The following is a 26,838-nucleotide window of genomic DNA, read 5'->3' as shown; positions in this document are numbered from 1 at the left end:
TAGAAGTTAACCTCTAAACCTACAGCAAAACCCTAATCCCAAAGCCCTTTCATCTAGAATCTCCACTAAGTGTTATTTTAATGGCTGTCTAATGAAACAATCATGTCAACACAATTTATTTCTATCACAAAGAAAAATCCCAACCAAGAAAATGTTAATTTCTCAAAATTTATTTTGCATGTTAAAGAACTTCTTTCCTCAATTATTTTCAAGTATGGATGGTGGAATCATATCCTTTCTGCAATTGCAACATGGTCCTCATGGTTGCAGTAGTAGCTCTCTTCTAGTGTACATTTATGTATAAATCTAGAAAGCCTTTAACTATTTGCATAGTATCTCGGGACATTTTCGTAAGCATTATTTTACAATACTTTCCCTTTTGTAATCCAGTTGCTCTTCTGCATAAAAGAGCTGCATCTTTGATGTTCTATAAATCAATCTGAACTTTCAAAAAATCTTTTTAAACCTTGCATATCATGCAACTCAGCCTTATGAGAAAGTTGTCCACATAAAATCAACATTTATGCATGCATGACTGCTTTTTGATGGTGTTTACAGCTAAATGTCAACCAATTCTCACTTTCTCCTCACTTTGTGCATTGCAGTGTGCTGTCTATAAAGAAGCCACAAATGCCTGGGAACTTACTTTTCCAAGATCATTGATTCCCAGCCTCTATTCTTTAGTTATTTAGTGATCATACCCAACCATTGGGATAAAACAAAAGTTTGAAAAAGTGTCATGTTTAACTTTTTACAATGTTACAGACTTCAACAACTCAAGGAGTACAAAGCCCTGATTCCGTACAGCCTCACTTACCCTGAGCAAACGCTGCATGTCCCTTTGCATAAGCACTCCTGCACTGAATAGGTCAAGCTTGACACTTCATGTGCCCTTATGTGGCACCTATGTAAAGTGTGCTGTCTGAAAATGTTGCATCTAGACATTTTTCACTCACCTCAGGGTTTTATGCCAGCATAGTTCATTGTTGTTGCATTTCAACAAAAAAAAATGCTAGTATTTGAATCCTAGTATACTTTCTGCTCTATGGCAAACTGTCATTATTGTATTTGTGCTAGCAGGTTTGTCAAGGCTATGACAGGGATGTATTGTTCCTGAATCACTCACACACTTTCAGTAAGACACTGTTGAGTGGAATCATTTCAGATCTGGTTGCATGGCCCATCCTTGAGGTTAAAAAAAGGCACGATCCGTGAGTTAAGAGGAGATCAAGTCCAATAGTCCGCTCCCTGTTTTAACTCCCATCCTCAAAAGCGGAACCCTCCGACTGTCATATCTGCTCACTTGGCATCCCTCTTAGGGTGGCGCTGGCTGGCTGGCTGAAGGAACAGGGTGGCATTTGAATGGCTGTACTGAATGTACAGTGCACGTCTGCTTCACCTGCTTCCATTGCCTGCATCTCGGAGGGAGTGAGAGACCCACAGCTGGCCACAGGCGAGTGGTTCCCCCAGGGGTACCAGTCGGGCACCTTTCTCTGGCAAGAAGAACCACTGACTGGATCCTGATTGCACTGTGTGGGGGGGCTCCTGTGGTCCCGTGCCGTGTTACTGTAAGGATCCTGGTCTTCCTCATTCGGAGGGGAAGACTCAGTAAGGACAAGGGGCTGGCGGTCTTCCTCTTCAGAGATGGCGAACACGGGCACGCTGGTGTGGTCCTCTTCGCTAGGGAAATCCCTGAGCTTAGCCTGGGCGTCTGCTTGAAGTGGAGGCCCCGAGGAGCCACTGGCCATCTCTGTGAGGGAATTCTGGGGTTGCGCGTAGGGGATCAAGGGGCCAGCAGGGCCCCTGGAGCTCTCCGAGGGGCCGGCGAGGAGCCCGAAGCACGGGGACGCAAATCGAGCCCTGCGGAGGGTGCTGGTGGAGCTGAGACGGCGCTGCTTCTGCAGGGGCTGGCTCAGGGGGCAGGAGGCGCTGCTTACCGACGAGTCTGAGAGGTTCCTCCCCGCCCTGTTCTCCAGATGGGCTTCGGACAGCACCTTCCCTTCTCTCCCCCTGTGGCACTCCGTCTCTGAGGTGGCAGCCGCCTGGAAGAAACGCATACAAACCTATTCCTTTCACAGCTAAGTTTGTGGGGGTTTTTTTTGCATCAGCTCTTTTGATTTAGGAATTCAGCCAATTGTGAAGTTCCCGTTGTTGGTGTCTTTGCTCCATGCTTGCTAGACTAGATTGGGTTTCATATCCTACATCACTTGTGGTACGTTCGAGACTCCTTACTGCCGGGGGAAGAACAAGAGTGCAGGAAAAACAGTGTGGAACGAAATCACTTCACATTAAAGCATCACTGGGCTTCTGCTTCCAAGAAATAATTTTAATAGCTTTAAAAAAAGAATATGACTGGGACTAGTAAACAAAATTTGAACAGGAGGTATTTCTTTACCCCAGGGTTGTTGGATTGAGACTAAGCTATCCAGCCGTGTTGAAGCCGATACCCTGTCTTAAATCAAGAAACAGCTGGCTGAGATCCTTGCATCAATTAGCTACTAACTACCACACAGGCTAGATGGGCCAAATAACTTCCTCTAATTTGTAACTGTTATGTTCTCAACGAAATTCATTTTTACCAAAACAACACAAAGGGTGGGGAAGATCTTAAAATGTTTAAAATGGGGGGTAGAATGTGAGGCTGCAAAGGAGAATCTACAACCCTGGTCTTGGAGAACACCAATCCAGTCAGTCTTGTAGGTCACATCTGCATCTGCATTATTGATGAATTAGGCAAGGAATCTTTCAATTCACACACTGTTGCTTGAGAGCTGAAGGATACCGAGAGTGATCACTATCCTTTAGATCCTGCGCAATCAGGGCTCTCCAAGAGCAGGGCTGGATCATCCAGGGCTCATTTTCAGCATCTGAAGTGAACTTTCTCAGCAGACCAACAGATCGGTTTGTGATCAGGTTTAGAAGGCTGGGGTTTAGAAGACTGGGGCGAACGGGGGTTCTTTGCAAGACTGCTTACCGGAGCCCGGCCCGCACTCCCGCCGTCCAGCAGCTTGGTGAAGGGGCTGGTCGAGTTCCAGCTGCACCACTTCCTGTGCAGCTGGGGCAGGGGGGGCAGGAGGTCGTGGAAGGCGCGGACACTCCAGGCGCGAGGCCTGGCGGCGGCGGCGGCGGCGGCGGCGGCGGCGGCGGAGCTGCTCTCCTTCCCCGGCGAGCTGGCGGCCTCCGCGGGCTGGGCCGCGCACACCGGCCCCGGGCTGGTCTCGCTTCTGCGCAGGGCCTTCTCCTGCTGCTGCCCCGGCGGGAGAGGGGGACAGGGCGTTAACGCGGGAGGGGTTCAGACCTGCTTCGTCGCGAGGGCAGGAGGTGCTCTCCTCTGAGCAGCCTGGCGGAGGTTGAGATGAGACTTAATAATAATAATAATAATAATAATTGGTTACACTTATATAGCGCTTTTCTGGACACTCCACTCAAAGCACTTTACAGGTAATGGGGATCCCCTCCACCACCACCAATGTGTAGCATCCACCTGGATGATGCGACGGCAGCCATAGTGCGCCAGAACGCTCCCCACACACCAGCTCTCAGTGGGGAGGAGAGCAGAGTAATGAAGCCAATTCATAGAGGGGGATTATTAGGAGGCCATGATTGGTAAGGGCCAATTGGAAATTTGGCCAGGACACCGGGGTTACACCCCTACTTGAAAGAAATATAGGATCCATCTCTAGGACAGGGGGTGCCCCTTCTAATTGTTCACATTTAGTGGGGGACCCTCTGTGGTACTTTTCCTTTGTCAGGAGGAAGGAAATATTTTTGCTTTCTGGAATTAATTCTGGCTTTCTGGTGGGTGTCGAGTTTGTAAGGGGTTTTGCAAGCTAATGCAATCTTTTGTGTATTCATATATATATATATGGAAGTTTTTTTTTTTAATGGGGATCTGAGCCCCCCTCCTCTTTTTTTTTTACCAGACCCACCTCCGATCACAAGGCTACGGTAACAAATCTCCATTTTTAATCATTAAGACAGTGCAGTCATTGACACATTGTTTCTCTGAATGTAGTCTTTCATTTTAAAAAGGAAACATCAAGGGAAGATTATTGTGAGCTGTGAACCATGGTTTCTTTTTCAAGGAATATTAAAAAATCTGAAATTCTGAAACAATAAAAGCCTTACTTCACTGTCGTTTCCGTGCATGGGCCCTTGTGCTGTCTTTGACTGGGATACTGTGTGATCAAACCATTGAGAATACAGGGGCCTATTTGTAAAATTATGTCTCTTTTGATCCAGCTTGGTTAATCAGCAAGGATGATGGAATGATAGAGAAAAAGTCACATCCTTAATTTGTGCATAAAGAGATTACAAGAAATAATCAAATTGAAAGGCTTTTAAAAGCAGAAAATTCAGAGGCAGTAAAGGGTACATATGCTTTTGTTTGCTTTGAAGATCACAATAAATAGTTTATTGCAACCGTTTGCTTTTTTAATAAATCATTTGAGCCTCTGAGATCCATCACTTGCAACCAGCAGCAAACATAAGTAAGAAATTCTTTCCATAGGAAAGTCAGATGGTCCCTGTGTTTGTTTCTTTCAGTTTCAGAAAAGATGTTTTTAAGTTTCTCCTCTGAGCCAGGCTCTCACAACAGATTATTATTTAGCATATCTTGGGGTTATTTTTTCAGCTGCCATAGACCAGTTAAGAGTTCCTCAGCCCTTATTGATAAAGCACATTGTGACATCTACCACAATCAGAGCTAATTTGTAATTGAAAAAATAAGCAATGAGCATTTGATAAACAAATAACTTCACAGTTATTGGTCTATCAAATCAAACATTATTTTGGTCTCAGGAATAAAACATGAAACTAACTTCTGATGCATTCAGGTATAGTTACTATTATAGTTAGGGGTACTGTTGACTCCTCAAATACTGAAGTATAAAACTGAGGTCTGCATGAATTGAGTACATGCACCAATATAACAAGGTGGTCTGATTTTATTGAAGGGAAGCACTCATAATGTACCACTCTTACTGGGCTATAATTAAACTGGCTCAGGTATGCCAGATCGTGCTCTTGGGAGAGTCTTTTGGACTGGCTTTTATTCACTTGTTGGCAAAAACTGCGACAAACCCATAGCTGTCAAATCATCCCAGTAACACACTGGCACTCATTGAAATGGCCCATTGATTTTAATTACTAGTCAGATGTGAAGTACGTCAGCTGTAGAGTTCAGGCATGTATCCCAGCTCATTAGTCAGCTGTTACTCGGAGGGATTCTCATCAGAAAGAGCCAGATAATCCTTACAAAGAATCGCTAACAGTTCACTTTGTCTAGACAAGCATTAGGAAGGGGTTGTAGAGACGTTTTTCCCCACCACAAAGGCTCATGCACAATGGCAACCCCTCTGCTGGTAAAAACTCAGAGATGTAAAAAAGTCCTTCTATTCCCACAGCAAAAAAAAAAGACTTATAAATAATTAGTTCCTCTTTGTAAAGAAGTTGAGAGACCTTGAAATAATCGACCACCTGAGAGAGTTCAGGCTTGGTCCAATTTGAATAGCACTTAACAGGAGAGGCTCAGGTGCACAGAGGCTGATGTGGAAATAATGCATTCATTACCCAGACTGACTTTCTCCTGTGACTGTACAAGCACAGGGTAGACACGGACTGCATGCCGTTTCAAGTTAGAAAGTTTTATTAAGGGTGTCTGATGTAACACCCCGGCCAAAACGAAAGACAAGAGAGCTGGGAAGAAGGTGGGACATGCCTTCATTAAACCCAAGGCCCGCACAGTGAGTTTCGGTGGTAATCCTCACCATGACAGGAGAGAAATGAAGAGCAGTCGGAGCAGGTCCAGACGCTATGACAAACACTTCGTCAGCCCCCAGTTCCAGTTCAATAAGTCCATTCGAGGATAGCTCCAGCTCGGCATTGTGGGAAGTATCTGCCCCTCCACTGCTTGACAAACCTTAAACACAAGTTCTTCACAAATAAATTTCTTAAGTACCTTCATTATATAAAAAAATCACAATATTTACACATTCCTATAGATATAAAATCCTGGTCCTTAATGTGGTAGTAATAATAATCGCTTATACTTATATAGTGCTTTCTGCACTCAAAGCACTTTACAGGTAATGGGGACTCCCCTCCACCACCACCAGTGTGCAGCCCCACCTGCATGATGTAACAGCACCCCAAGTGCACCAGTGCACTCCCCAGCTCTCAGTGGGGTGGAGAGCAGAGTGATGGAGCCAGTTCACAGATGGGGATTATTAGGAGGCTTGATTGGTAACGGCCAGGGGGAAATTTAGGTAACACTCCTCTTTTTGAAAAATGCTCTGGGAGTTTTAATGACCTCGGAGATTCAGGACCTTGGTTGATATCTCATCTTAAGATGGCGCCTTCTTTTACAGTATAGTGTCCCCGTCACTATGCTGGGGCATTAGGACCCACATGGATCGCAGGGTGAGCGCCCCCTGCTGGCCCCACTAACATCTCTTCCAGCAGCAAACTTAGTTTTTCCCAGGAGGTCTCCCATCCAGGTACTGACCAGCCTCAGACCTGCTTATTGTCAGTGGGCTGCCAGTGGTGAGTTGCAGGGTGATACACCTGCTGACCTCACTTGAGCATGTGACTCCTATTTTGACACATCTGAGACAGAAAAGGGCTACAATTGCAAATGAGATCACCACCACTCATTTTTACAGTAGCATAGAATCTCCTTAGAGTATGAACTGCAATAAAACAGTTAATTGTTCATAACCCAAACAAGTCTAAATAAAGTATTAAATTCCCTGTCAGCATGTTATTGTAACTGGGCCAGATGCCTTGATCTTTAAATTTATCCACTTGTACAAAGCTGTTCCTGGCACCTGTAACAGCTCGCACAAGAGAGACTTTGGACTCCTCTGAAATTGTTCAAAAGCAAACCCATTTTTCCATTGACCACCCCACCTTCTAACACCCCTGTCCTGCACACACATTTTTTCATGCACACAAATAACACTCTCATCCATTCTTAAAAAGAGAAGACCCACTGCCAACAACAGCACCACAAGCACAGGAAAAGGCCAACACTGACATGCATATTCAACTTTCTGTCCATTTCTCTTAGTCAACATACACAGTGGAATTACCCCCTCCTCCCCCAGGAGAAATTGTTGAATACATGTGCTGGCCTTAACCTTCTTTTTCCATCTACTCTGTATGTTTAACGAACAGGAAGTGGTCCACTGTCAGTGTAAGTTGGTGTTACATTTTACATGTTGCGATGTCACCTTTGCAAAGGTGTAGGACTGGGGCCGGGGGGCTGACCTGTGTGTGTGGGACTGGGAGACTGGTTGCTGTTGTCTCCATCAGCGATGACATCCATACAGGGCTGACTGACTAACTGGAGCTCACTCAGATCCCCACCGGAGTGCTGAACCCCCACCTGCAACTACAAACACAGGTTCATTTTATAACCTTATAATCGCATTTTAGAAGACTCCTGATGATTGATGTTTTTTCTTGATATTGCTCTTTCTCCCATTCTTTCTTTATTCCATACTGCATGTGGTAAAATACTGTATAGCAATGCCTATGGAAATCATAAATCGAAAAATGAAATCTCTGCCACAAGTACTTGATGTTAATACATGTTAAATGTCAATGCAGGACTGTATACACCAGGGGTTTTCAGTCTGTACTCTGTGTCTGGGGTTCACTCACCCTCCTGCTGGTTTTACTTTTTAACTGAACCAACTTGGCTTGGTAAGAACCTTTTCAAGTTTTGTTTTTCTTTTCAGGGGTTGGAGATTAAAAGTTACTTAAAAACAGAATTAGTAAAAAGGCAGTTTCCTACATGCTTCGGAACTGTAAACAATCAAAGAGTTCAAATTAAACTTTTATCAGGTCTATTAAGGGTTCAGTTATTAAACTGAGTGCACAGATGGGACACAAACCCAGATGTTTTTGAACCAGGATTGGGAACCCACTGGTGTACACTACAGAACTGCTCAATGGGCTTTATCTCCTAAAGTGTAACGTAATTTGTGACCAAAATGTTTGTAAATAAAGCAGCAGAGGAGCAGTTGAGGAGACACTGGTGTACGACACATCTGTAACAGCAGAAATATGTCCTAGCACTCCATTTCTTCCAATATTATCATACAATTTATGCAATGCAGAAAATGCTAACGAATGTCTCCACATGTGGTTCATGCCGATTAGCAGAAAACAGATGTTTTAGCTGAAGCAGTCAGACCTTCTTCCCTTTTTTTGTGGGTGTTCTACAAAATACGTTTGACGGAGTGTTTCAAGTTGCAAATCTGTGAGATTAATCAGTCAAGCAGATTCCAGGGTATTTTATTTTACAAGGGCTGGAGACATTGGGGTATGTTACTTGATCCCTGGAATTGCAAAATCTACAGAGGAATGTAAAAAAGTTGTTATTTAGACTGAATATTTTCTTTACCTCTGGGCTGTTGGATGAACAGGCGTTGGCTCCTTTCAGACATATTTTTGGTCTGCAAAACAAAAGGCCGAGGCAGCTTGATAATGTGTTTTTGATTTGTAGGCCTTTTCCTTAAGCATTCAACATGCTGAGATAATCCAAACTCCGCAGTTTGTGCAAGCTGTTCTTTGGGTCTAAAAAAGGTGTTTTGTGAAACAGCATTTGATAATGAAATTCACCTCTGTAGGGTTAACACCCATTTTCTATGGTATCAGGAGATTCAGGCATGGTTAGTGTGAAAACAGGATAGAGAATTATTTATTTGGAAACGGTATTTACCATGGAATACTACTCATTACTGCACAAGGAGGAGTAGAATTTGTTTTCAATACTAGAATTTGTTTTCAATACTAGATTCTAGCAAAGTAAATGGTTTCACGACAAGAGTATTGTTGTTGTCAATGGTCCAATTCACTGCCATAGGCTAACTGTAATGAAATAAAGGAGGAAAAAAGACTATACTTTTACCCAAATATAACTCATCATGCGGTGTCTTAAAACTGTTTCGGAAACCTTTTTCACGTGACGATTTTTTAATATGTCAGTTATCTCTGACGTTTAGGAAGATTTAACCATCATACTCCTGTGACAAACTACTTGCACTGAAGTATGTTAAACCGGGCATGCTGACCTGAGGTTACACACATTTTATTTTTAAATGACACTTTTCGCCCTGCTGTGGCAGACCACAGAAATTCAAGATTGATTCTCCCTCTGGTAACCTGTCATCCTACCCTAATTGCAAACTACTTTCACTAGGCATGTCTACCGAGTGGAACATAAAACATAGCTGGATGCTTTCATCTTTTATCCAAATAAAAAATCCTTGAATTTCCTAAGGAAATCGCTACAGAAAGCAGCGCTAAGCCTCGTTAAATGACAGGGCTTTGTTTTGCATTTTTTAGTTGTGTATCCCAGCACACCTCTTCGTTCCCATTTTGCCTTGATGTGGTTGTTTTATGAATAAGAAACAAGGCCACACATACCCAGTTTGTCTTCCTTTCAAATGAGTCCCAGGAATGTTTTTTTTTTTTTCAAAAAAGGCGAGAACCCTTCCCAGTAGTATCCGTGCTCTAAAGTCACCGCCAAAACTAATTAGAATTATTCTTTCCTTTCACACTAAGAAAAATCTTTTTGCTTTCTTTCTGCAAAGGGCACACAAAGCTTGACTGTGGAAAAACAAAGGACATGGACAGAGCCCAGGCGGCCTCACTGCTGCCAAACACGACGAGGCCTTCTGCGACAAAGAGGTGCTCTTGCAACCTGCAGCTTTTTTCATGCTGGTTTTTTTTTAAGCGTGGTGTGCTTTCTACATTTTGTGTGACTGCATGCGATACATTTTATTCCTAATGAGATCAATTCGTAAAATGTTCTTTCAGGCCGTGGGCTCTTCCTTTGTTTGTTGATTCAGTTCATTTTTATGTCGGCAGGGTTCAGACCAGGGGCAGGACTCACACTAGGAACTAGATCAGTACCCCCTCGGAAGAGCACAAAAATCCCCTTCCATCGAAACCCAGTACTTTTCCCAATACTGCACCCCTCAGAAGAACTCAAGAATGGCTGCAAATGAAGAGGGGGGGCATTTGGCCCCTCCTGATTGTTTAGTAGTTCAGTTGCAGAATCTAAAATGTCCACCCAGATTTCGGTTCAACTGCTTGGCTTGGAAGTCTGTTTTCAGGTACCCACGACAGGTTGCGTAGAGATGCGTTTCCTATTTTCCCACCATCATGAATTCCCTTTTTCGTTTGCAGTAGTGACCCCATGTCCTTGTTTCGCTGCCGAGTCTGAACTAGTCCCCTGCGCCTATCCTGGCTACACCCCATAGAATTTAGAATAATTAGATCAAATCTCTGAAGGGATTTTGTTTCTTTAACCTGTTTGTATATAATCCTGAGATCAGGAATTGTTCTAGTTGCTTTTCTTTGAACCGTTTCTAAGGCTGTTATGGTATCCTTTTGGTGGTATGGTAACTGAAACTGAGCACAATATTCTAAATGAGGTTCTTATTTATACACTGTAAAGCCTGAACATAACTTCACTGGATTTAATTTAATCCTCTTGATTCTAGAAACAGCACTACTGTTTCTTTGTCAATCTTTAATTAAGAAAAATGTAAGGCTTTCATTCTTAAACTTGATACAAACGAGACAAACCCACTAAGAGGTAGTGTGTGGTCTTGTCTGTCCTATGCTGGAAACCTAAAGCAAGTCATTTTATTGTTCAATACAAATAGCACGAGTGTTCAAATAATCCCGTTTCTGGGTTAATTTTAACCTAATTTCCGCAGGAGGCTCATATGATGGAATAACTATCTTCAGACAGAGACGTTTCTGGCAGAACTACAGTAGTACTTTGCAAGTTGAAAACCGACAACAGGAAGCACTCCTTCCAAAGAGTTGTGGGAATATAGACCAAGCTACCCAGTCACACTGTCAAAGCTGGTGCCCACACTACTTCCAAGAAGCAGCTGGATGAGAACCTGTGTTTCATTACTTTCTAATAACCAAAAAGGTCAGGTGGGGTGAATGACCTCCTTTCATTTCCTTTCTTATGTTCATATGAAAGAACCGGAACAGGAACCAAGCAGAGAATCCCAGCCTGTGGTTCACAGGCTCGCTCTTGTAGGGAACCTGACATCATCAGCTCACCTGCCGTGTGCATGGTTCTCACAAACAAAGAGCAGGAAGGGAACAGAAAAGAAATGATGTCTTCCTTTGAAATATTATTCTTGTTTCTATTAAACAATTACAACCCCATCCCTGTCTCAGGAGAGTGGATTAAAATTGGGAATCCCTTTTTTTGTTTCCTTTCCATTTTCTTGTGGTCTGCACAGAAGAGAAAAATATCCTTTTCATTTTTTTTTAAATAGAATCGATACCAGGTGTTGCCTGTGCCTCAGTCATGCCTGCTATCATTTGGAAATGGGAGGTCTGTTAAGGTGGGTGATTTGATACCGTGTTTGACACTGTACAGGGCAGGAGCTCCAGCTGAGTCAATAGGAACTTTACAGTGGGCAAAGGAAGACTGGAGGAGTGATCAGCATCACTCATTCATTTACAAGTCCTTTGTTCATTAGAAATCAAAACCCAAGCACATGCGTGCCAGTTTGTTTTATTAAGGGGTAAAAATGCAAAAACAAATCCCCATTCTTTCGTTTAATGGTTGCAACATCCATGATAGTCTGGGATGTACCGAATCTTCAAAAGCATTGCTTAGAAAGAACTGCAAAAATGAAAGAAAAGTTCTGTTCACAAAAATGGAAAAAAAATGATAAAATAACTGTAGTAATAACACACACCTGAAGAAGGCCGCACGGCCAAAACTTTTTCTCAGCATGGAATAAACCTATTACTTGTTCCTTTGCAGCCTACGCATGCTGACGCAGCTCCCCACCTGAACTGTAGTAATACTGTCTGATTGTAAGACTGTGGCTCGGAGGATCTGAGTTAAGACTGGATCACATCGGCGAATGCTGCTGTAAGGGAGACACTGGACTTACCTGAAGATGATGCACAGCGCGCCAGTGAGGATGACGAGGAAGAAGGCGGCCCCACTCGTGGCAGCGAGAAGCGCGTCCGTCCTGCTGGCCGTCGGCTTCCGGAAGTGGCCGTCGGCTTCGTCCGTCTCGTTGCGGTACTGGAACAGCAGGACGAAGCCGCGGCCCCAGTGCGTCGTGGTGATCAGCTCCATGATCACCTCCACCATCTCCCGCGAGGACCCGAAAGCCAGCCTGCGGCCGGTGGGCTTGTTGGAGCCACAGAAGCGGGAGGAAAAGGTGGTGAGGTCAGAGATGTAGAGCACGTCGTGGGGGCAGGCTTCTGCTGAGGAGGGGCGGGTCTCCGCGCCGGTTTCAGCGGCGCCCGTGCTCGTCTCAGGCACAGATGTGGCGTTCTCCTCATAGGCTGGCCGCCTTGGGAAGAGGCTTTCGTCAGGGTTGGCATCGCCCCTGTAGGTGTCCGGAGATACAGAGTTTTCCGCTCGAGTTCCAGCCTGCCGCGACTGCGGTTTCACCCCCGGATGCAATTCTGTCGACCGTTTGGCCGAGTTGGAAACTTTGGCCATCTCCATTTTGGTGGACTCCTCTTGCACGACAACCTGTCTGACATCTTCGGTTTTGGAGGGCAGCGGGGGAAGTCGTTCGGAGGAACCCCAGGAGGTCTTCGTGGCAGACACCTGTGTCTGTCTGGGCAGTCCGTTCGGGGTCACCACCATTCCTCTGAGGGATGGTGTAGTCTCGTCATTGGCGTTCTCCTCTATCGCTTCAGAAGTTGGCCGAAATTCACCTGTACTTCCAGGGCTCTCAAACACATCAAAGTCAAACACCTCCATTGTCAGTCTGTAACCGACAGGCACAAAGAACTGCCACACGCAGTGTGTCCCTGAGGAGTAGTTGTAAGGAAACCCCGGAGACAGGACTAGGCCTTGCTCGTCAACAACATCCACTACAGCTCCACAATCAAAATACACCTGCAGGCACAAAACAAACGACTGGAAAGATTGCCCAAATCACACAACTATACAAAACCCCTTTGCAGTGCTATTTTAAACAATTCTTTTGTGTTTGGAATCTCTGCCCCATCCACCCTTTATTAGGATGCCTAAGGCAAGGGACTCAGCACCTGTAGAAAATCCACTTGAACAAGGGAAGAATGTGAAAACCCCCCCACACACACAAATGTCCAAGACCAGAGTCAAACCCAGTACCATGGAGCTGTGAGGAAGCAGGAATATCTGTCTTGCCACCCCGTCATCCAAACTCTGTTCCTATTGGGGCCTCAAAGCTATGGCTGGGGAACAGCATGTGAGAGAAACTGACTTTAGCTGTATACATTTTCTTTATCTAATGACTCTGTTTGAGGGAAAAATCATTTCATTATATTTATGGAACTAAAATCCATTCAGTATTCAAGAAGCATAGTGTAGCAGTTAAGATGTTATAGTCTTGTTTGTACAAAGTATATATGCAATTAAATGCAGAACAACATTAGACATAAGTTAATTAATTCTTTATACTTATATAGCGCTTTTCTGGACACTCCACTCAAAGTGTTTTACAGGTAATGGGGATCCCCTCCTACACCAGTGTGCAGCCCCACCTGGATGATGCAACGGCAGCCATAGTGCGCCAGAACGCTCACCACACGCCAGCTATTGGTGGGGAGGAGAACAGAGTGATGAAGCCAATTTATAGATGGGGATTAATGACTAGTAAGGATCCGCAGGTCGTTTTTGTTTTTGACCCACACCCTCCCGAACCGATCTAAAATCTTTTTTTCATGTGAGTCTGCCCGACCCGCGGGTCAACCTGAACCTGCCCGCGGGTGTGAGTCAACCCACACATCATGACACATCACACCCCTACTCTTTTCGAGAAACGCCCTGGGATTTTTAATGACCACAGAGAGTCAGGACCTCGTTTTCACGTCTCATCCGAAGGACGGCGCCATCTAACATTTCTGTTTTCCCCCTTTTTTTATTTGCAGGCAGGACCATAAACTGAAAGCCATTCTCTGGCTTTAATCTTCAGAACATATTGACAGGGCTTCCAAAAACAAAATAAAGTTGGCCAAGAGGGTTTCTTGGAGTATGATATTACAGGTCTTTCAAGTAATATGACAAAAACAGAGGTTGAATTGTAATCAGTTCCTGTTGTCACATATACATGCTGAAATACAGCCCCCAAGGGATTTAGAAAAAATGTTCTGCCATGAAGAACCGCCCTGGGCAGATGGCAGACATTTCATGGGTCACTGAATTTCTGACCCTTCATTTTACAAGCATAGACCAAAAAATGTAATTTAGACATTTTTTATTGTATTTGAATCTTTAATGGTTCTTTAAACAGAGACAGATTTTTTTAAAGCACTACCTTTCTTTTTTTATTTTAACCTTAAATCAAAGTCGTTAGGACACCCCCGAACAGAAATCAGGATTGCTGGGTGTAGAGTCATCAGTTACAAATGCATCTTCATCGGACAACAGTACAAAAACAAGTCTTAATATAAGCTCAATGATGGTGGCCAGGATGGTAAGTTTTCCCTTAAGGGGTTTGCAACACAGAAAGCTTTTAATTAGAAATTGTTTGACTATTTAATTGAATAAAAGTACAGCACATTTTTTCTGTTACAGTGGCACTGGAATCTGCAGGAACATAACCAGGAAACCATACCAGCAACTATTTATCACATGTCCACTTCCTAAAGAGCAAGGAAATCATGAGGTATAGAGCACTACGTTTCAAAGAGAATTTGAAATATTCTGTTTTTTGGTATATGCTTAAGGATGACAACGCTAACAAGTTTGTTCTTATCACTGTAGGTCCCAACAGCTACTGATTCTGAAATCAAGTTTGCACTGACACACTGATGCGAGACTGTAAAAAAATAAAGAAGTTCTAAAAAGACTCAACACCACATATGATGTACCTTTCATGGCAAAAACTGTATCTACAAAGCGAAATCCTGCCAAGCCCGATTCCTGAAAGTCCTGTGTGGAATTCTCTGCAGGGTTCAGAAAACCAAGCTCTTCTGTCACTGATACGCCAATTGGTGTTTTGAAAAAACAGACAGATAGACAGCTAGACAGACAGATAGACAGACAGATACAGCCTGTGATGTGACAGAACAAATGTAGCTGTGCTGCTTCCACTTGGGTTTACATGTTTTTTAGAAGAGGAGATATCATTCAAAATGTTTGCTATGGCTGCAAAATACCAAGACCTGATTAGAGAAACACATTCCCTCTCTTTCAATAGCAAGCAGACCCAAGATTTATTTACAATTTCTTGACTTGATCACTTAATGAGGATAATTTCCACTTGCATTAGATGCAGCAGTAAGGCTTTGGATTAAGATTCATAAATATGAATTCAAGACATATCCTATCAAATATCAATTCATCACAAAAGGTTCTATAATGTTGATAAAGTATCTATACATACAGACTAATGATCACACCAACACAAATTATGATTCAAACCCTAAAAATGCCTTCATAACTCTCTACAGAACCTCAGTTTGTAGCAATTTATTGATTAATAGAAAATCTATTTATCTTTCATATATGTTACTTAATCTAAAATTTGACCAAAGCAACTGCATTAGTTTTAACTCTGATAAGTTATCTAACTTTATTGAACTTGCTTAATAACAACCCAACCAGTCCAGTTTTTAACATAGTAAAACAAAGACAACAGACAAAATACCTAGACTACATACCAGATGAATAGAACTATTTAGGTACAAGAAAGAGGTTCTGGTGAATTTGTTTATGTAATTATTCTGACATCTTCTTCTTCAATCAATCCTAAAAAAGAGTCCAAAGTTCTTTCATGTGATTAAACAAGAAGACAAAAATGCTCATCTGAAATACAGCTAATATTTATCAAGGCAGATATTTAAAAAAACTTGTACTGTCCTGAAAACAAACTGCTTTTCTGTAGGAAAATATGTGCTGGGCTGAACTCTTCACCCTCTATTTCTGTCGGGATATCAAAGATGCACACTGCTTGCTTGCACAACCCAGGGGAGGTATTTCTTCAGCCATGCTGCCTTTTAATTCTTTCCAGGTGTGAGGAGCCGGGGAGACTTCTGTGAGTAAATTGATTTCAGATGTCCTCTGCACTGCTTTTTAAACTCAGCCATTCTAGAGAGTCCTGCATTTATTAGGACCCTTTCCTGTATACCGTATCTACAAACAGCTGCAAGTCATGAGAAAAAGTTCAGGGTTGTTAAAACTCAACAGGTACAGAGCCTGACTGTCTCTAAATACAGTAGATAGCCTTCAGAACAGTGATAACAGAACACTGAAGAAATGCTGAAGGACCCAGAGACACCTGTATATAGGATGTTGGCGCTGAAGAAGGGCCTGATGCAGACAGTATGTAGAATGTCTGTCATGCTGTTTGAAAAGTAGTCAATTTCCACATTTTCTGGAGCAACCTTAGTTGAATACCTTACTTAAGGGTACAACAACAGCCTGTCACATCCCACATGACAGTCCTGATTATTGTGCTCTACCACTAGTTCACTGAAATTCATTCATGTGAAAGGCTCACTATCAGTATGAAGATCTAAAGCTCCAAACCTATGCTGCTACACCCATTCTTCAAATGTTCACATTACACAGACACAGCTGGAGGCTGGTGAATGTTTGCTTTGCTGCATTTGCATTGCTACATATCAGACCCCCACTTCAAAGCTGCTCTCTGTGAACAGGGATGTTATGAGGGGCAGAGATGTACCAGCACTCTCACATCTCTCTGATAGAAGAACCAACCCCCACACTCACACCTCTCCAGTTCCCTTGACCTGAATGGGTCTCTGTTAACAAAGTTATTTCATCAGCTGCATCAGGAGAGGGAAGAGAGTTCTTTTCCCGAGAAATTTAACAGCTCTGAGCTGAAAAGAAGTATTCTTGCCAACAGATGTCCAAAGTCCTTAAGGGTTTTCATATGCTCTACAGTGCCTATAAGCCTGTAGCGAAACAAGTTTAAACAATAGTTTAAACTATTATCCCCAGTCACATCTAGCTGACCTTCTTGGTGATCCATGAAGGAAATTATTATTATTATGTTTCAAAGAAATATTGTGTTCATCTTGAAAGATGAACTTTTAGATAAGGTTATATAATCTAAAAGAGACATTGCTCGATTTGGAAAGGGTGGATAAGGAGGGTGAGCACCTTGTTTGAATGGATTTAAAAGATGTGTACTAATTCATACAGAGACCGTGAGGCTGACTTACACTACAGTCCCTGCAATCTCATACTGTACTACACACTTCTGCAATTGGACAGTCTCATCCATGGAGTGGCTAAAGCAACCACAACCTATAACAATAATAATAATTAATAACAATTCCTTGCACTTATATAGTGCCTTTCTGGACATTCCACTCAAAGTGCTTTACAGGTAATGGGGACTCCTCTCCACCAGTGTGCAGCCCCACCAGTACACCACAGCAGCCATATCACCCTGCAACTCACAACTGGCAACCCACTGAAGCTAAGCAGGTGTGAGCCTGGTCAGTACCTGGATGGGAGACCTCCTGGGAAAAACTAAGGTTGCTGCTGGAAGAGGTGTTAGTGAGCCCAGCAGGGGGCGCTCACCCTGTGGTCTGTGTGGATCCTAATGCCCCAGTATAGTGAAGGGGACACTATACTGTAAACAGGCGACGTCCTTCGGATGAGACGTAAAACCGAGGTCCTGACTCTCTGTGGTCATTAAAAATCCCAGGGCGTTTCTCGAAAAGAGCAGGGGTGTAACCGAGGCGTCCTGGCCAAATTTCCCATTGGCCCTTACCAATCATGGCCTCCTAATAATCCCCCTCTATGAATTGGCTTCATCACTCTGCTCTCCTCCCCACTGATAGCTGATGTGTGGTGAGCGTTCTGGCGCACTATGGCTACCGTCGCATCATCCAGGTGGATGCTGCACATTGGTGGTGGTGGAGGGGAGTCCCCGCTTTGAGTGGAGTGTCCAGAAAAGCAATATATAAGTGTAAGCAATTAATTAATTAATTAACCACAGACCAGCTATCAGTGGGCAAGAGAACAGAATGATGAAGCCAATTCAGAGATGGGGGTTATTAGGAGGCCATGATTGGTAAAGCCCACTGGGAAATTTGGCCAGGACACTGGGGTAACACTCCTGCTCTTTTTGAGAGGCACCCTGGGATTTTTAATGACCACAGAGAGTAAGGACTTTGATTTTACATCTCATCCAAAGGATGGCACCTGTTTACAGTCCCATCACTATACTGGGACATTAGAACTCACACAGACCATAGGGAGAGTGCCCCCTTCTGGCCCCACTAACACCTCTTCCAGCAGCAACCTTAGTTTTTCACCGGACATTTCCCATCTGGGTACTGACCTGGCTCACGTTTGCTTAGCGTCAGTGGGCTGCCAGTTGTGAGTCGCAGGGTGATATGGCTGTTGGCGTTTCAGAATAAGAAGATCTTGTTGTTGTGCAGGAGGAATACCACATGAAAAGAAAGAAGTGAGTGGACTGCTATTCCCTACAAGATGTTATTAATCGCCACTAATTGAATTACATCCAGTGAATTTCTTGGTGTTGCCTTGTGAAAGCACAGCTCAAACATTCCTGATCCAAGTTGTCCTTCAGACTTTGGTCCCTCCCAAACCTGGAACGATCACAACCACCAGCAAGTGTATAATCTCAGAGCAGCTCTTGTTATTTACTACAAGGGGGGAGATTCACTGATCTGAGACTCATTCAGTAAGCTTGGGAATGTGATAGTAAGAATAGTAGGAATCCCATAGACTCTACAGCACTTTCATTCACGAAAACAGGAGGCTTCTAATACTGGCCTTTCCAGAGGTCGGATACCGTTCTAGGCAAAAACAATGCATAATCTGATTTTGTTTCTAAAATGTTACACAGCACATTACAGAAGGGCGTGAATAACTTCACCAAGGGAACTTAAGCTTAGTACACTGACAGACTGGCAAGTTCTCAGAGCAAGTATTGGAGAGAATGTACTCCTGGAACACTGCTTGAAATTTCACTCTTCGTTATGAAGTTGTAGTTCACACATTTTTTTGACATGCAAGTCAAAGATTATGTACATGGCCAATGCAAAGACATTCTGATATTTCATACATTTTATGGTTAATATCTGTGCCACAGAAACACAGTACCACAATTATAATTGTACCACCAGAGTAGGGCATCTGTTCATCTGTGTTCTGCATGGTAGAATAAACATGAATAGGTTTCAGAATGCCACCATGTAATTGGAAGACAACATTCTTATAATGCCAAGCATCCCAGATCCTCTGCAAACATGGACCTAAACTAATAAGGCATTAATTAAAAATTAAGGTTTTTCTCATGATAAAAATACTCTGCAGTGCCATTTCCTTACAGTTTTACCATACAAAACAAGACTGATATCCTTGAGTGAAACAGGATCTACTGGCTCTTTTGCCAATACAGTGGGTACGGGAGATCTTTCAGAATTACTCATTGGCAATTCCTTACATAAGCAGTAGATCATGTAAATAGGCTGTTTGAACTTTCGGATTTAGACAAAGACACAGCATTGAACCTTTGTTAAGACAGTTAATGACTCGCTGATGCTTACTGCCTGTAGGTCTCTAATATTCCACAGGTGTCCTTGATGTAGTGTTTATCACGTGTTGCTTCTCACACAAATGGTCCCCAGTTTGAAACTTTGCGGAAACACACTTTCCTGTTCAGCCAACTGGCTTGACTTGGTTGTTAAACACTTCTGGACTCTGGAACAGTTTACCCATTTGTGTTGTTAAAGTTACTACTCTGGTTCCATTCAAGAAACAAGATTAGTTTATTATTTAGCCACTAGCTACCAAAACTGGTGGAATGGTCTCCTCTTTTTTGCATACTTTCTGAAGTTGTTATATTGTCCTCCTTCTGGACTTAAGAGCAGCTTTTGATACTGACAATAAAGACATTCCACTGGATTGTCCAGGGATTGTTGGTACTGTTTTTTGTTGATTTGACTCCTGTTTGTGTCCGATTTACTTAAGATGTCCATAGGATTCTCTGCAAGGTCTTCTACTATTCAACATTCATGCAGATCTGCACTTAACACATATCAAGATTAAGATTAGGATGCAATTTTCTTTATTGTTGAAAAGAAAAATAATTCATCTCTTGGTGCTATTTGTGATCCTGTGTTGATAAGAAAGATCACCAGTTTATCATTTTGCCATCTATATAATAGTGCCCAATCCCCAATCAATGTCCTTGCTATCATGCCAAAGAAATGATACATAAACAGAATATACCGCTGTCATAACTTACTTACTGAGGTATTTAGATATTAAATAGGGTTCAGTATGCTGGGATTTCTGCAGTTTGCACACTAAAACTCCTCATCCTTAGTGCGTCAGTCCTGTGCTTCATTAATTGTATTGGCTACCTGAGAGATACAGAGTAAATCTTAAAGTCCTTAAAGAACTAAATGGCCTAGCTCCCAGTTAGCTTTAGGACTCACGGTCTAACTATAGGCTTCAAACAGACCTTTCTGTTGTCCAGCACCGTTGCCTACATCCTTCAGAGACAGATTTATTTTCTACTATTGTTAAGTATGATTTTATTTACCCTTGGGTTTTTTTTTGGTCAATGAAGTATAGACATCTTTTTCAGATTTCATGTGTTGTGTGTTCTGAAATTAATACAGAAGTGCGTATAGAAAAAGCCTACAGAGTTCACCTCTAGGCCTATCCATTTATCTCAGCCTTGTGGCAGCATGGCAGAGGTACTTTCAAGTTTGGGATGCGCAGTCTGAAACCCATTATTTAAGGTAAGAGATAAGAAGAAGAAGAACCAGAAGAAAAATTGATGGCATTTGCATTTGTATTGTGCTTTTCAACAGTGGTTGTAATAACTGCCGTCTAAGACTGACGTCAATGAGTGAGCATGAGTAGGATTCAGCCCAGCTCTACAGTGGATTTAACTTTAAGACAGGGGATTTACTGGCAGCTGTTAGTTCCAGAAAGTATGATTTGGGTACAGGTTCTGAGGTCAGACAAGTCTGTTCATAATGCAATAGACTTGTTCGGTCTTAAAACTTTAACTGGATATGTCACTAAACTGTATTGGATTGCTAATAAAGGCTAATCGCTTCATAGCAACCACAGGAATTTTCTTTCTCTTAATTAAGCTTGTACTTTGACATGGCTATTTTTCAAATTTGGCATTATTTTATGGTATGAAAGATGTGAAGCAATTCTGGGGATTATTATTACATGATACTTTCCCTGATAGATTTTTTTTCAGCATGTGAGTGAGTAGCGCAGAATGGAAAACTAAATGGGAGGCATCTTCAGTGCGAAAACAACCTCCCCCTCTAAACAAAGCACATCCACCGACAATATTAACTCCGTCTAGGCATTATTATTGAAGGAAAAAATAAGAATGACAATCTTTGTCTGAACAGGGATTATTGGAAACTGAAATCCATGAAACGAGATAGTCTTCCCCACAAAGTACTGCATGTACTGTTCTCCTCTTACTGCTCCCATCACATGACATGTTTCTGAGCCGCACGTTGTAGGATGCCACTGCCCGGGCTGACAAGACAGCTCAAGCGATCCTGCAGCCCAGCGCTCTGCCTCTCACATGCACGAACGCCCCTGGCTTTGTCAGAAAAAGCCTCTGTGGGCCCCAGAGAAGGGGGGTGGCGGCGGCTCGTCCTCGCGAGTGTTGGTTACCAGTTGCGGGAGGAACCAGCACGAGCTCGGTTCCGCGCGGACCCGCCCGGGCCACAGCCAGCGCCGGGAAGGACCGTCGAGTTATTCAGCCCCACCTACCCAAACTCCAACTCGCCCCTTCCTGTGCACACTTCGCTTGAGTCCACAGATCCCCCGGTGAATCCACACACGACTGCTTCTGAGAGCTTCGCCTAGCTCGTATCCAGCCAGGGAACTGGTTTGCTTTCAGATCCCGAGGGCTCTAGAACCTTTCTTCCACAGCTGCCCAGGGCCCTGATACATGAACCCCCTACTTACTGCATACCTTCCTCATGATGTCAGCCTCCCCATGTGTCTCCCTCTATGCCATGACCATGGGTGTACTGGGGGTGGGTTTCCAAACCATGGGCGCTGTGCCATCTTTCATTAGAGGGACCTTTTTCATCGTCCAGGACATCTGCTTCCCAAAACATACGGCAACCATTCACACGAGGGCTCCCACCTGCCCCCTCCATCTCACAGCTAAATAACGGAGTTCAGGACTCTTTTAATTTGTCCCGACGCTAATACATTTCTTGCTTATTCAAAAACATCCATCTCGGTAATTGTGTAATGAGAGACATTTTAAAATTTGCCTAAATAATAACTTCCTATTTTGACAGAGATGGAAGTACTGTATTATGGCAACATACGAACAATACTTTGCGACTGACTTGGTTTGTGATGGTAGCAAAACAGCTACTATTAATTAATTCATTATTAATGGTATTAAATAATTATTTTCCTGCAAACTGCATTTTGCACTCAGTGCATTCTGTAGCACATCAACGTAAACAAAAAATGTTTTTCTTATCTAGATGAATTAAGGAAACGCATTTTATTTTCTACTTCTTTATGCTGCATGTGATGTCAGTATGATTATTTTCTAGTATGCCTGTCAGTGGTGCTGCTAGGCTATCTGATAACTCAAATGTGTGTATGTGTGTGTGTGTGTTGTGTTGCACTAGTTTGTTAAGGTGCCTGTGGGCTCAAGAACTCTCTAGGTTTAAACCGGCTTCATGACTTTTAATACTCTGTAATCTGGATAAGTTTTGAAAAGTCGGCTTTGAATTTTCTCCGGGTTTTCTAATTAGCATACTTCAACAGCCACTGAAATATTTTGAATGCAACCAACAGAATGAATTTAAAGGAATGATATTATTGGTTTTTGGGGGGCTACGACAGACTAAATGTGGCCGTCACATGAACACTCACATTCCTCCAATGCCACAGCTATTTTCTTTGTTTATGGTGGCTGTGGGGGGTTACAAATTAGTAATGCATTCTAATTAGCTTTGCTTTCACTGTTTATGCCTTGTTTCTTTTAAGATAATTGAGCACAGTAATGGAATACAGGAGTGGGCAGGCATTTTAATCCAGGTGTTAGTTCTCAGCACAATAATCTTTTCCAGATCTGGAATGTCGTCTAAATACATCCAACACAATCGACCCTTCTGAATCACAATGACATTAAAACCCTTAGTGGCAGTACTCAGCATCTTCACTACAAAGAGCAGAAGCTTTCAACTCAGTTAGGCTTTACTGTGAAAATGGCATCTACTCACTGGACTCTGCCCTATACTACATTTCCTTTTGAAAGATGATAACTTTTGAATTTAAAAGCGAAAACCAGATGGATGTTTCATTCACACTCAGCTTAGTCCTTCCCAAAACGTACCTACATACAAAACAAATACATAATTTAGCCTGTCTCCTCAAGCAGATCATTGCAAAGATAGCTGGTAAAGTAAAGTTAAAATTGTGTCTTTTGCAGCTCAATAAACAAGAGGGTTTGCTGGACATTTATCAAACCACCGAAGCCCCCTTTTTTCTACAGCAATGGGATGCCCTAATTACTAACATTGCGCGAAAAGAGAGAATATTCAGGACACTTCACAATGGAGACTGTTAGTACATCACGCAAAGAAGCAGGGGGCAATTAACACTCATTCTCACACTGTTTAAAAATGGCCAACACATAACAGTCTGTATACTGTACAGTATGTATGTATATATATTATATAGTATGTGTACATTTCAAAAGTATTTATTTAATGCTGTTTTTGTTCTGTAGCAGGAGAAGTCACTTGGTTCTATAGGGATAGAGAAGCTGCAAATCACCCATTATCTCATTACCAGAGCAGAAACCTTCTCTTCGCATTGAAACTGAACATACATAACCTGGGGTCAAAACCTCAGTTTTAATGCCACTGGCTGGACTGAGATCTGTTAACGCCCACCCCCCATTGTTAATTAACGATACGCTTACCATACCATAGGCGTATGGAAATGAAGCATTGTTCTTCCCATGGATCCTGTGCTATCAATCTTAAAGTCAAGTTTCGGACGTAATAATAAACACATTTAGCTCCTTTCCGAAGTGACAAAGCAAAGGCAAAACTCAAACCCAAGAGCTCCTGAAGACTGAATATTCCCAAATTGTAGCTGACCATTCCATTGGCAATAACGTCTTGCCCTTTTTTCTCACGTTTCCCAGCTGAAGGCTGAGTTAACTTTTTGGACCAGAAGTGTAAAGTGTGCCCAGATGGTAAAGCATGCCAAGTGCCTTCATTCTTCATGCAAAGAGGTCTTTAAAGGTAGGGAGGGGGGACATCAAAAGGCAGGAGGGTCCATGATCCTGTCTATTTACATTGAAGCAATGAACTGTGGGTGACTCTCCTGGCTAAATGGACAGCAAAATTAAGTATATGACCTGTCAGGAGACAGACTGCTCAATCTCGCTCGTGACCTCTCTCTGCAAAGCAGCAACCTGCTATGTCTTAGTCAGCATGCAGAAGGAAACCTGGAATCAGTGCCAGGGCATTTGAGACAATGAGTTGCTGCATTAAATACAAAGACAGTTGAGCTCTTTCATGGAAAGAAAGCACGACAATTTAAACATATTCACCAAGGTAATGTGTGATCAATATGTAAACTACATCCCCTTCAAGTCAAGCAACTGAGCCCTTTAACCAAGGCAGTTCAGGGAAAACTATGTTTCTAGGAGACGTGAGAATGTCTGCCAAAGAGGATTATAAACCAATATTACAAAAGGTTATTTTAACGTGTTAAAAGTGTGTTTTCCTGTAATACGTCAATGATAGTTTTACTACTGCCACTTAATTGGCTTAATTGGTGGAGCCTAGTTTGTCTCCTGATGTCTTAACTGTCAAAACTGATGGACACACCTCTAATTTGCTAAGAATGAAAGTCACCTGAAGTGCCCTTAATCGTTTGTATTGTGCCATCAACATTTTGGGTGTATTGTATTATATACCAAAGATTTCTGTCTATGGTTATATTTATATATACCTGATCTGAAAATTTGAATCCATGACTGTCACATTGGCTAAGGTACCCCCTGTACATAAAGTATGTCACCAAAGTCACACTACCGACTTATTATAAGAATATATGCTTCTTTACACAAAGGAGTGTGGGGGTCTGGAACAGGTTATTCAGTCCTATTCTTTCCTGAGAGATCCTTAGAGCAATTAGCTTCTAAGAATCCAAACAGGCTAATACAGGTTAAATGGCCTTCTTGTAAGCTTGTAACCTTCCTCATGTTCTTATGAGAGGAGTCTGAATTCGTACTGGTTGGGAAGAGTGGTGAGCTGGAGCTGCTCAATGTGTTTCTAATTTGAATGGCCCACATACCAGACCGAAATCACAGGAGAGCTGGAAAACAAGGATACACTGCGATACAGCCCAGCTGTTCACAAAACACCCAAGGAAAGGATTTCGGATTTAAATAATAATAATATAGCTTCACAGAGGCCAGAAACGTGTATGAGTCATCTCGGTGTAATATTCAGTATATGCATTGCTGTAATAACAAGCAAACAAAAATAACTGTGCATTATACTAATCATCCCAAATTTCCTCCGTACAGTATGTGATGCACTGTGCGCTTCTTCGGCTACGATCACTCCAATTGGAGATAACGGTGGGCACACTGCGCAGCACGAACAGCTGGCCCTCAACTGTTATTGAACATCTGCTGAGTCTTTTCCCGGGGGACTAGTGGAGTAAACAGAAAAGTGAGGCGGAGAAAGAATCCCCAGCCAAACATTACGAGTCTACCAAAAAAGCAACGCGATCACAGACGGTACGACTCTTCTCAGATGCAACGCAGCCTCTGAAGCCTTTTGGAACTAATTGTCCTGGCTTTACTGTCAACTTACCAGATCCCCACTGAGTTTTAATAAGACTTAGTGCTCCACAGTGTCTAGGTGTGAATATCTCATTAGAGCTTTCGTTTGAAGTCCTGTAGCGCAGCCTTGTCATTGAGCACACTAACTGCTATTTACAGTAAACAGTTTTTGCTCGTTATCTTAACCCCCCAAGCCTTTTCAAAAAGGAGGGGGGGAAAAAGCTTTTAAAGAAAGAAAAGCGGTTGCACATGACCACTTTTCTGGGATAGCGAATATCAAAACATTTACTTATCAGCTGGAGAAGTCTGCCTCGCGGGACTGGGCTCCGATAACGCACAGAATTTCTACAGCAAACGCGACTTAAATTTCAGAAAATGCAAAAAACATTTGGCACAGTCTCTGGACTCACAACGCATTCCCCCGTGCTACGCAATAGCGACAAGTCGTGTAGGACGTCGGACAAAAAAAAAAGAATTCGAGTTTCAAAAATCAAAATGAGAATTGCATTGCCTATGAACATCACGTGTGAAAAAAAGTTATTTTTTCCAACCTGGCAGACACGAACATGTCTATACATTAGAACAATCAGAACACTCTTGAGAATGTTGTCATTGACTGTTCAAGTTCGGACGCCAGTTTTCTGGATTAGCTCCGGTTGAAAGACTTTCTGTAGACATTGCTCCCCATTAACAACAGCAAAATTGAAATGATTAAAAGTTAACATCAGGCTTTCATTACTTACTTTATGTCCTCCAGCTCCCGAAACCCATAGAAGAGAAGCTGTCATTATGACCGGTGCCCACTTATGGGTGTTTCGCTTATTTTTCTCCATGTTGTCTCCCTGCCCGGTATTACGCGAAGGTCCGACTATCCTGCTCTCACACTCTCCCCTGCTTGCTCGAGCTCTCCATTCACCTGGATCGTCCGGGGGCGCGCCCACAGAGTTCGGGGACCCGCACGCACCACAGGGGAGGAGGAGGCGCGTTCTCGGGCTTA

The 26,838-nt window shown here is 42.9% G+C and overlaps 1 protein-coding gene across 3 annotated transcripts; it reads right to left on the bottom strand.

Moving 5' to 3' along the window:
- Window positions 1-154: 154 nt before the first annotated feature.
- On the bottom strand, window positions 155-26,838 carry LOC148641489 (uncharacterized). Of its 3 annotated transcripts, none has more exons than XM_088617714.1 (7): window positions 26,585-26,838; window positions 11,949-12,916; window positions 8,411-8,462; window positions 7,270-7,393; window positions 5,769-5,920; window positions 2,975-3,247; window positions 155-2,042 (listed from the first exon to the last, which is right to left on the bottom strand). In XM_088617714.1, the coding sequence occupies exons 1-7, from the start codon at window positions 26,672-26,674 to the stop codon at window positions 1,290-1,292; spliced, it is 2,412 nt and encodes an 803-aa protein (XP_088473840.1). In that variant the 5' UTR covers window positions 26,675-26,838; the 3' UTR covers window positions 155-1,289. The 3 variants fall into 3 exon arrangements, with proteins under 3 accessions (XP_088473840.1, XP_088473842.1, XP_088473841.1); XM_088617716.1 differs by having other exon boundaries at window positions 2,975-3,241; XM_088617715.1 differs by having other exon boundaries at window positions 2,975-3,244; window positions 26,585-26,837.

This window comes from Lepisosteus platostomus, chromosome 24, assembly GCF_059453375.1.
Source record: "Lepisosteus platostomus isolate fLepPlt1 chromosome 24, fLepPlt1.hap1, whole genome shotgun sequence".
In the NCBI taxonomy this organism is placed as follows: Eukaryota; Metazoa; Chordata; class Actinopteri; order Semionotiformes; family Lepisosteidae; genus Lepisosteus; species Lepisosteus platostomus.
This window is presented reverse-complemented; position numbering and strand designations above follow the sequence as displayed.